The 11,790-nt window shown below is 34.5% G+C and overlaps 1 protein-coding gene across 2 annotated transcripts; it reads left to right on the forward strand.

Moving 5' to 3' along the window:
* The first annotated feature begins 8,453 nt into the window (after positions 1-8,453).
* LOC147282532 (BTB/POZ domain and ankyrin repeat-containing protein NBCL-like) lies at positions 8,454-11,531 on the forward strand. Of its 2 annotated transcripts, none has more exons than XM_086247657.1 (2): positions 8,454-9,142; positions 10,079-11,531. In XM_086247657.1, exons 1-2 carry the CDS (start codon positions 8,651-8,653, stop codon positions 11,081-11,083), a joined length of 1,497 nt encoding a protein of 498 aa, XP_086103783.1. In that variant the 5' UTR covers positions 8,454-8,650; the 3' UTR covers positions 11,084-11,531. The 2 variants fall into 2 exon arrangements, with proteins under 2 accessions (XP_086103783.1, XP_086103784.1); XM_086247658.1 differs by having other exon boundaries at positions 10,082-11,531.
* Positions 11,532-11,790: the final 259 nt, after the last annotated feature.

Below are 11,790 nucleotides of genomic sequence, written 5' to 3' on the forward strand. Positions count from 1 at the left end.
TTACAAATATTACATCACATGCCACCACAATAAAAAAATAAAAAAATATTACATCACAAATATTACATTAATTTATACTATATTATATTAAAAAAAAAAATCAATCTAGTCACAACTTAAATATGATTGTCTTGGTAAATTGAAAGAGACAACTAACACTACTATACTATATATTATTTTGAGTAAAAGTATTGTTTTGACCTCTATTTATACTATATTGTAGTATAATTTTTCTATAAAAAATTCGATTAATTAAGTCACAACTTAACTGTGACTGTCTCACAATTTAGATGTGACTATGATTCAGTCACAACTAATTTTGAAGTTGTGGGTGTTGTACAATCACAACTAAATGTGAAGTTGAGACTACATTAGCAAATTTTCAAGATAATATAAAAGTCTCAAGTGCAATTTTGTCAAAAATTTATAAATTTTAACTAACACTCATCATATGTGGGCCAAAAGATAAAAATGTCAAATGAAAAAGGCTTAAATCAAATGGGCCAACATATTTGTGACCTAATCTAAAAAACTACATTTAAATTTGGTAGTTCAATTGAAATATTATATGGTCTTCATGCTATACCAAAAAATTATTGGGATTTGGTATTTAATCTTAATTTTCTATATAATTTAAAAGATTCATGAATATATGGTACAAAAGGCACCCATTGAATTACATTATATTCTCAGTGAGCTTCCCATTATTAATGATTATATATCTGAATAAACTTTAGTAGTTAATTAAAGGGTTTTTTTTTTTTTTTAAAAAAGCCTATTATGGAAAAATAGGTTTTTTTTAAGGCTCGCTATCAAAAATCATGTCCCAATGCAGTTCACTTTAATGAAATTTCGTGGAGAAATGCACTAGGCTCCAGCGCGCCTAGCTTTTTTTTTTTTTCACGTCAAGATAATTGTCACTGTCCAATAGTGGCAATTATAGTCACTGTTGGACAATGACAATTCTCACTATGCTACAATACTCAAAACAAGACAACTTATATAAATCTTATGTTTTTTCTTTCATAAACATGTAAAAAAAAAAAGCATAAAACTGACACAAAAATTCAAGCTTTTGGAATATAAAATCTTAATTTTAACAATAACAATAACTGTCACTGTCCAACATTAACTATCGTCTCATATAGTTAATGTTCGACAGTAACAATCCCCCAACACTTGTAGATCGCGCCCAACATTTCCAAATTAGAGGTCGACAAACTCTAATCTGGAGCTCACTAGCCTCCTTCAAGACTCTGGCAATGGGTTATAGTGAAGAGAAGATATAGAGAGAGAGAGAGAGAGAGAGAGAGAGAGAGAGAGAGAGAGAGATTTCAAATCGAAAATGTGATGTCTTGCAAAATGGTTTATAAGGGTTTGAGATACTTCTCCTATTATCAATTGGTTTGGGGATGTATGCTCAGATTCCTTCATGGTAACAGAGTAGGCTATATATGTGTTGGGTCAATGGTCACACGTGCTCCCACATTACCCACTATGAATTGTTAACTTATTAGGCTTGAGTGACGTCATACGTGTTGAAAAAAAGATCTCAGATCGAAAATGTGAGGCTTTGCATAGTGGTTTATAAAGGTTTGGACTACTCCTCTTAATTTGAACACTATTTGGGAAATATATTTGTAAAATTCTAGCAAAAGAGCTAAATTGTCTTTAAAAGACATATATATTTTGACTAATATTTAAATTTCCCAAAAAGTACTTTTTTAGAATAAGCATTAAGGAAAATAATAATAATATTAAAAGTAAATAGTTTTAAAGTATATTTTACAGTCCTTAATGTTAAACAAACTCACCTAATAGTTCTAAATTTTAAAAAGGTCTACTTAATGATAAATAAATTCGCATTTTAAAAAAGAGGTGATGCATAAACAGTGTCAAGCACTCGTACGCCCTTAATTTCTTTTCTTACTGGATAGATTGCCAATTAGTAACTTCTATTATTACTGTTACAATTATGGTGGATGTGACTCCATAACTTTGAATTCTTTGTTTTATGTTGGTTTATTGTTTTTTTTTTTTCATATGTTTATGTAATAGGCAAAATGTATATCTATAAATATCATTTTTATGTGATAAATAATAGTTACTGTTGGACAATGACAATAATAATTACTGTCGAACAATGACTATTTTTCCAGAATATAGAAAAAAAAACTGAGCACTTGATTAATAGTGTTGGCCTATCACTAAATTTTTTAGGGTGGACCGGCCTATCACCTTATTTTCTTAAATGGGCTTTAAAAAAAAAACCCTAATATTAATTGTCAAGAAAACTAAAAGAAATACATAAATTAATGGTCATAGTAAAACGCAAATAATTCTGCCATTTACTCGCAATGGATAGGTTGGATAGCTAGCCTATCAAAATTAGCTAATTGATTTTTGAAAATGACGTTTTCTTACTAGGTAGTTTGACAAAATAGAATTTTATATTATTCGTTCATGAATTTGAATATCAACTAGTGATTTGAATTTCACTTCTTTAAATTTCAATTTCAGATGAAAACAAAAATGAACTTAATCAATAATACCCTAAATTTTAGTTAAGCTAAGGATAAAGTGACAATAACAAAAGGTTGAAAAGACTTGTCAGTGGACAAAAAGTACCATATAACATCTCCTTTTGTGTGGTGCGCAGGGGGCTTTTATACCCTAGCTAATCTTACAGCACCTGCAAAAGGAACGTGTAGATGAGAACAGAGATCGAATAGAAAAACCGTCCATTTTTTGGGAAAGGGACTGCTAATTAATAATACACGCTTATCTCTGTGGGTTTAAAAGCACATTGCATTCCAAGCATCAGAAGCTACCATGGTTAGCCCATGCCAAAACCCAAGACTGGCTTTAGCTAACCAAAAGCTACCTCTCACCTGCCACGTTTTCAGAGATTCAATTAACTCGAATTTGTTTAGCTGATTAATTAGTGGTAGTCCAAAATGCCAAAATGATCATCATCATCGTATATGTGGTCATGATCAGATATATGGGATATGATGGGTTTGATTTTTTTTGGGTACAATTAAGTATGACATGTACGTGTTCTTTTAAGAGTTTGGAAGCTGTTTCTATCAAGAAAAAATAAGTAATGGCAGTCATGGGTTTGATATCTGCTCTTAATATGGGGTCAAAGTGCAGGCTAGGATATCCAAGATTTCGGAAGCTGTTTTAATCAACAGAAAATTGAATTGCTTATAATTATGATATATATTGGTAAGGTCATGTTCAAGTTGTAAGAAAAGTTGGTTACTTTCTTTTTTTGATGCACTAGGAGACTAAAGATAGAAACCTATAAGACTTGACACTGCACGGAAGAAAATCACTCATTCAAAATATGAGAAGATTGTAGAGTAACCAAAAATTTGTCAATGTGATTATAACTTTACGTAACTTGCTAATGTAATATTATTAATTCACATAAATTATATTACGTGTATAATTATTAATATCTAAAATTTTAAGTTTTAAATAATACATTTAAAAGTTATAAATATATTATAATTTATTCGTGTAACAAACGTATAAAAAAATTTGGAGTAACCAATTTTATGGGAATATACACGCCAGATTGGCCTCCTAAAAGATATGTTTGAGATAAACTTTTGACTGAAGAGATATTCCTAATAAAACAAGCACTCACCCGTACAAATACATTTCAAACCCATTGGGAAGTAACCAGAACAATACATATATATATATATAATTAGTACAGAAATTTGCTCCAGAAGTACGTATATATAAGTGAACTTGTATTCTTTTCATTATTTTGATATAAATTGTTGATTCTTTTGTTTAAATATGTAGAATTTAGTGGTTTTCTGACATGTTATTAGAGCTCTGATGAGTTTGAAACCAACATACTTATCTCTTATCATGTTAACTTTCAAAGTAACATTGCTCATAAATTGGCTGTCTGAATTTATTTGCATCTTTCCATACATGATGAGATTGCAGGTAGGTTAGATAGGTTAACTTAATATAGATTGTTGACCCATATTTATAGCTTACACTTTATGGTTTAAGAATGCTTTAAAAGTAAAGGCAATATACGTTTAGAGAGAGAGAGTGATAATGTATAGTTGTATACGGCCATTTAAGGAAGAATGGGGACGATCCATCCCACTGTTTCACACAGCCACAAAGCAACAGTATGTACTTAGTGTTGGCAATTGAGATGCATGTAATTGTAGACTCATTTGACAGAAAAAAAAAAAAAATGTAATTGTAGACTGTAGTATGCACTACGCAAGCAAGCAGAGAGACTACTCATGAGAGAGAGAGAGAGAGAGAGAGGCACAAACACAAGAAGTGGTGGGGAAGGTGAAAAGACAAGTCAAATGTCAAATCGGAGGTCTTTGGTATCATAAGACAGTCAGTGGGTTGTGCTGTCAATCCAAAGGATTTTCTCTTCTCTTCTTTCCATTAAGGGGGCAAAACAACAGCTTCTCCTTCTTTCTTTCTTTCTTTTTTTTTTTTTTTTTTTTTTTGGGATTTCTCTAAATAACACAGAGTTCATAGATATATAACAGGCCCTTTCTCTCAGCCTCTCTCTGTTACACGTGCCAGGTCTTGTCTCACGTGCAGACTACTGCTGGTCTCAAATTTAATAAACTTGGTGTTTGTTGGCAGCAGTCCCAATATGTGAATCTTGAACCCCTTAGGCAGCTGACACGTTTCCCCATGCCCACCCCTTCAATTGCCATAATGGCAGAATCTACTCCCAATTTGTTTTTTGCTTTTCTTTATTTCTTTTATCTTGTTTTTTTACCTCTATTGTTTTTTTTTTTTTCTCAAAAAAGAAGTATAAAAGTTTAAAGAGATTTTGATCTTTCATATGATTTAAAAAATGTTATAGTCTTATAGATAAAGGCCACTTGAATTTACTATACAAAATAAGATATGACTTACAGATCTGTATTTTTCCTCTTAATAATTTTTTTTTTTGAGTCTCATTTCCACTACTATTTTCTATTTTCTTTCTAAATGAACTAAGTTAGGTCATCAGTCATCCTATTATCTTAAACTTAATTAAAAGGTACAAATGTATTGTCATACTATTTTCTCAAATTATTGCACCAATCAACACATTTGAATAAAACTGTCTTTCCACAAAGAGACATTTCACATTTTGAATTGAAATGGTGTCATGGTAACCATCATGACAGTTATGAAAAAGTAGGTGTTTGATGAATTATGGGTATGTATTAATAGACACAAGACCATACCCAAATTGTTCAATTTGTATTTTTCCCCTTTTGTGCTCAAAAATCCAAAACCCTCTTTCACCATATTGGGCTTCTTTGTAAACGGGAAACACTCATGTAACAACACTATCACGCTATTCATTTGGAACCAACAATGATATATATGAAAGACGGGATCATTTTATCACAAAAAAAAAAAAAAAAAAAAAAGACAGGGATCATTTAATCAGCCAAATCCCAAATACTAATATCTCGTATTTGTATTGAATATTAGGTGAAGATATGCATTTAGTATTTATAGCTATTTATTAGATCAATAATACTAATTGTCCCAACTTTTTAGATACTTAACTTGTCCTAAGTGGGACTTGTATTTAGCTCTTCCCCTCACATGGAAGCTTTCTTTTAGGTATTAAGACACATGGACAAATAGTCTTGTCTCTTGAGTGACCGAGTGCTTAAGTGTGGTCCTATTAAGAATACACTATACTTAGTGACATTTTTTTTTTTTTTTAGTTCTTTTGTTCTTTTAGCAAGAGACCATATCCAATAAGTATTTATGGCCTAATTAGATACTTAACCCATCCAATGTGGGACTAGTGCTAAACAATTGAACCATGCGCAATAGCTTTAGATAGCGTTTAATTATTTTGCAGGGATAAGAGCTTTGGAAGCGGTACCGAGCTCAATTCCCATGTATGTTTTTCCTATTCAATATGATGTTGGAAAATCTTATTTAGGCAGTGAAAGCGCGTTTTAAAAAATGGAGTGGTATCTTGAAGACTTCAAGGTTTGTACACCATCACACGTATAGTGTTAGATGTGGCAACATTGGCGACCTCCTATTACTACAAAAAATGTGAGCAAAGCTCATCTTCATTGGTTGTTATAAAAGGGGTGACAATTAAGCAATAGGAACTAAAGTGCCTCGATTTTAACAAAAATGGGTGGCAATTGGGCAATACGGACTAAAGTTCCCAATTGCCACCTCTTTTATAGCAACCAATCATTAGTGGGCTTTGCTCACATTTCTTGTAGTGATATCTCTGAGAGAGAGAGAGAGAGAGAGAGAGAGAGGGGAGGCGCTGACAAAGGAGTGGGGTGGAGCTACCGGTGGTGGGTGGTGGCTGCGTGGGTACCTAGTTTAAGGATAAATAGAATGTATCACTACAAGAAATGTGAGCAAAGCTCACCAATGATTGGTTGCTATAAAAGTGGTGGCAATTAGGAACTTTAGTCCCTATTGCCCAATTGCCACCCATTTTTGTTAAAATCGAGGCACTTTAGTCTCTATTGCTTAATTGATACCCATTTTATAGCAACTAATAAGGGTGAGTTTTGCTCATATTTTTTATAATGTATGAGTGAAAACATTTAAGGGAGGCGGGGGGAGCTAGGGAGTCAAGAAGAAAGCTAGCTACCTGCTCTTTTTAATTTTTTCTTTAGTCATTCTTTCTTCTCCTACTCATTCCGCAATGTAGTCTCATAATCGATACTGTTCAGTTTCTATATCATCGATTAAAGATTATTTATGCGAAAAATTAATCAAATAAAAAATTATAGTCATCTAACTGTTATGAAATAAATAAATAATGAATATAAAATGTTATCAAATAATTAAATAGACGGTGAATATAATTGTTATCAAGTAAATATACGATTTTGATAATAGTTAAATGATTAAACAATTTTTTATTTAATTAATTTTTTATAAAGATGATTTTTAAAAAATAATCTAAAAAATAAATAGTGCCGATTATAAGAATACGCTTTGAAATGAGTAGGATCAGAGAAATGATAACTAGCATTTCTCATAGGGGTAAAAATGTAAAATGCTAAAATAAGTAATTTAGGTGGGTTTGAATGGACTCACTCAAAAATTTTGACATTACAATTAGCCGCATAGTCATAGTGTAATAGTTTCTCTCTCTCTCTCTCTCTCTCTCTCTCTCTCTCTCTCTCTCCTTTTTTTTCTTTAAAATGCTAAAATAAGTAATTTAGGTGGGCTTGAATGGACTCAAAAATTTTGACATTACAATTAGCCGCACTGTCATAGTGTAATAGTTTCTCTCTCTCTCTCTCTCTCTCTCCTTTTTTTTTTTAATAAATATCACACTTTCAATTCTAATCTCTTATTAGTTCATGAGTTTCTTGTGGAATGATATGTGCTAGAATACAAATGGAAATTGGATAGTACACACTGCTGGGTATGGCTATAACAAGTGTCCTCCCCCCTAAATTTTCTCTTTTTTTTTTTGTTATTATTATTATTTTTATATTGGAACTTCCCATTAAATTAAGAATGAGATACATCATACACCCAAAAAATATTACATGCCGGTGGCCACATTTTCTCTTTTCTTAATAAAGATAAAAAAAAAAAGGAAGGTAAAGTTTTGAGAAATTAAATGTTAAATATTTATTCTACATCATGTTATTCAAATAATTATTTCATAAAAATTGTGACTATATAATCATATATAAGCATGAAAAATGTGAGTTATTGAATTACAGTATTTCTATTTAAATCAAATAAGTATTTTACAATACAATAACTTACAATTCTCATATTTTTTTTGAAAGTGCAATCCTTTTAGTACTACACGATCAAAAGCAAATTATACAGTTCCTGCTTTATTCTTCTGAATGCTGACTATGTGCACCATGTAAAGTTTTCCTAATAAGGAGAGTACCATATTTTGTGGCCTAAACTTTTTTTTTGGCCAAGAGTGTGGGCTAAACTTAAACACATACATGGTTCGGACCACATTACTCATAGTTAATTTAGCTACATAGGTCATGCAGTCAACACAGGTCAGAAAAATATCATATCCTATTCCAATTCCCTCTTTTTTATATAAAAAAGGGTGAAAAATTAAACTCCTTTTTTCTGACAACTTATTTCTATATTAACGTAATCACTGTAGCTTAGGGTTATTCATAGTAAAACATGCGGCTAAATAGATCATCAAAATATAATAATAAAAGATTTTTTTCTTTTTATATTTGTTTTTTTCCATTTCCTATTCTTTAATTCTCCTACAGTTCTAAGGTCCTACCCTCCTCCCATCATTTTCTCACCTTTCCCATCTTTTTTTTTTAACTAATCAATTATTTAATTTAATTTTAGATTTCTTTAAATACATCAGCCGCCCAGAAGAGCCACCCAAATTGCTTTCTCTCTCTCTTTCTCTCTATAACAAAATATCTACCAACATCCAACACAATACATCACTCCATTGAGACAAAAGAATCTCACAAAACCACCAACAGTACTACCCTCCTCATTCATTCATTCATTCAATTCATTCATGTTCATCCTTCAACCACTTCATTTTCTCATCTCCTCCAAACAAACCTTTCCCTCTCACCCACCTGAGAGCTAGCCTCTCACAATAACCCTAAAACACTTCATCATCATCATCATCATGAGCAGCCTTGAAGACTCTCTAAGATCTCTGTCCCTAGACTACCTCAACCTCCTCATCAACGGCCAAGCCTTCAGCGACGTAACCTTCAGCGTAGAAGGCCGTCTAGTCCACGCTCACCGCTGCATCCTCGCCGCCCGGAGCCTCTTCTTCCGCAAATTCTTCTGCGGGCCGGACCCCCCATCGGGGCTGGACCCGATATCCGGGTCCAGAATGAGCCCTGCCGGGTCGTCAACCTCCCGTTCCGGCAATTCTCAGCAGCAGCAGCAGGTAATACCCGTGAACTCCGTTGGGTACGAGGTGTTCCTGCTGCTGCTGCAGTTCTTGTACAGTGGACAAGTCTCCATAGTGCCCCAGAAACACGAGCCCAGGCCCAATTGTGGGGAGCGAGGCTGTTGGCACACGCATTGCACCTCCGCCGTTGATCTCGCCCTCGACACTCTCGCTGCCGCTAGATCCTTCGGTGTTGAACAACTCGCATTGCTCACTCAGGTTTAATTTAATTTTTTTTCTCTGCTCCTTCCCCTTTCTCTCTTGGTTAGTGTGTCTCTGTGTGTGTGCAGTCTTATGTTTTACGGGCTTTAGAAATTTGCACAATTCCTGGGTTTCTTCGGTGTTTGGGAAGTGCCAAAACATTTTCTTTTTCATTTTTTCTCTTTTACTTCATTTTTTATACAATTCTAGAAGTTGGGTTTTACCTTCCAATCTCAAACTCTTTTTCCCTCCCAATTTTTTGTTTTATTTTCTCCATTTGAAGTAATAAGGTTTGATTTCCCACACGCACCCGGCCGTAGACTTTTTCCCGCAACTTGAATTTCCTTAATCATTTTTTCTTGAAGCATTTGATCCAAAAATAGTTTTATTTTCTCCTCGTTAGTCTAATGCCCTCTTTCTTCTTCCTCTTCTTCATTTTCTTATTCTAATTATATGTTTGATCACATTTACTCTTCTTTTTTTTTTTTTTTTTCTAGCTAGGTACAAGTAGCTAGTACTCCTTGTAATATATATATATATATATATATATATCACATGTTTTTCTTGATTTCATGTACCATTTCCAAGTTTCTTGAATTGGGTTTTTTTGTAGCTTTTGAATGCACATCCTTGACCTTCTAAATTTAGATCTTGATATAGATATATATATATATATATATCCAGTCTTGTCTTCCACAGTAACCACTACAACTCTTTCCCAAACATTTACTTCCCTCATTTGGGGTTCACTGGAAACAATACATAATTTCAGAAAAAGGACTACTTATCCCATAATTTCAGCGCACACATACACACAAACATCCCATCACTTATTTCATCAATCCAAACACTTACACAAAAACATCCAAAAGTGCATTCCTTTTCCCACTAATGGAATTCCAACGCCATTTCCTTGTTTGTTTTTTGTTTGTTTGTTTGGGTCACACTTGACAGAAGCAATTGGCAAGCATGGTGGAAAAGGCCTCAATTGATGATGTGATGAAAGTCCTATTAGCCTCAAGAAAGCAAGACATGCACCAACTTTGGACCACTTGCTCTCACCTTGTTGCTAAGTCCGGCCTCCCACCCGAAGTCCTCGCCAAGCACCTCCCTATTGACGTGGTGGCGAAGATCGAAGAGCTTCGTCTCAAATCCTCCATTGCCCGGCGCTCAATGATGCCCCACCACCACCATCACCACCACCAACACGACCTCGGCGCAGCTGCCGACCTTGAGGACCAAAAAATTCGCCGAATGAGAAGAGCTCTAGACTCGTCCGATGTGGAACTCGTCAAGCTCATGGTAATGGGGGAAGGCCTAAATCTCGACGAAGCATTGGCATTACATTATGCCGTTGAAAATTGTAGCCGAGAAGTTGTGAAAGCCTTACTAGAACTCGGCGCAGCCGATGTTAACTACCCGGCCGGGCCAGCTGGCAAAACTCCACTTCATATTGCCTCCGAAATGGTGTCGCCCGACATGGTGGCCGTACTTCTCGACCACCATGCCGACCCGAATGTACGGACCGTCGACGGAGTGACTCCGCTGGACGTGCTCCGAACCCTAACTTCCGATTTCCTCTTCAAAGGGGCTGTACCGGGGCTAACCCACATCGAACCCAACAAGCTCCGGCTCTGCCTTGAGCTCGTTCAATCGGCTGCTCTCGTTCTATCGCGCGAAGAAGGCAATGCCGCCGCAAATGCCGCTTCTTCCACGCCAATTTATCTGCCGAATATTAGCGACGATCATAGCAGTAGCAGCAACAACAGCAGCAACATCGCCAACCTTAACTTGGATTCCAGATTGGTGTATTTGAATCTTGGCGCCAGTGCTTCGGCTCATCAAATGGGATCTTCTAGAATGGAGAGTGATCATCATCATCACCATCATCATCAAGATCATCATCACCATGGCAGTCATAACCCAACAATGTATCACCACCACTCTCATGACTACTAGTTCTAGGTGTCTCATGATCACTTATATTAATATTTATTTTTATATATGGAATATATCTTAATTTAAATATTTTAAGAGATTGAAGGAGAGAAAAAGAGAAAATTAGTCCACGAATTTTATGGAAGATTGACATTATTGGATTAATTTTATATTTTCTTCTTCTTTTCATTTGCTTTTTTGTCAGTCCTTTTTCTCTGTTTTCTGTGTGGGCTGTTTCTGATTTTTTGTAGGATGTTCGAAGATCGATCATCAGTTTCTTTGGAGATGGTCATGGTTGGGATGATGATGGAGACAAATGGAGAATCAGAAATTGTTGCTTCTCTGAAATGATGATGATGGATTGGATTGGACGGAGACGCAGGTCAATCTTTTCAACCCCTTGGCCTGTCATCTCCTTTGTATTTATTGATCTATCTAAATTCATGGCCTATTTATTATGGCCCTTATTTTTTTCTTGTCCCCCAGGACCCCCACCCACCTCTCATCATCCCTCTACATATATTATTCTTTAATCATATATTTTAATTATAATTAATCAACATTTTCAATTGTTCAATCAAGTATAAAATGGTCCATATCTGATTTAATTTATATTTTATTATATCGATTCCATTCACATTTATGTCTCCACACGCTTAAGATAGTGTTATGAAATATTATTCTTTTGCTTACACACATTTTTCAAGATAATCAAACTTCGAGCACAT

The sequence above is a fragment of the Dryas octopetala genome, chromosome 6 (genome assembly GCF_963921425.1).
Source record: "Dryas octopetala chromosome 6, drDryOcto1.1, whole genome shotgun sequence".
Lineage (NCBI taxonomy): Eukaryota > Viridiplantae > Streptophyta > Magnoliopsida > Rosales > Rosaceae > Dryas > Dryas octopetala.

Bases quoted from the DNA above. Each gene is read 5' to 3' on its own strand.
- LOC147282532 (XM_086247657.1), top strand. From the start codon at position 8,651: ATGAGCAGCCTTGAAGACTCTCTAAGATCTCTGTCCCTAGACTACCTC. The intron at 9,143-10,078 runs GTTTAATTTAAT...CACACTTGACAG, and splicing joins AACTCGCATTGCTCACTCAG to AAGCAATTGGCAAGCATGGT.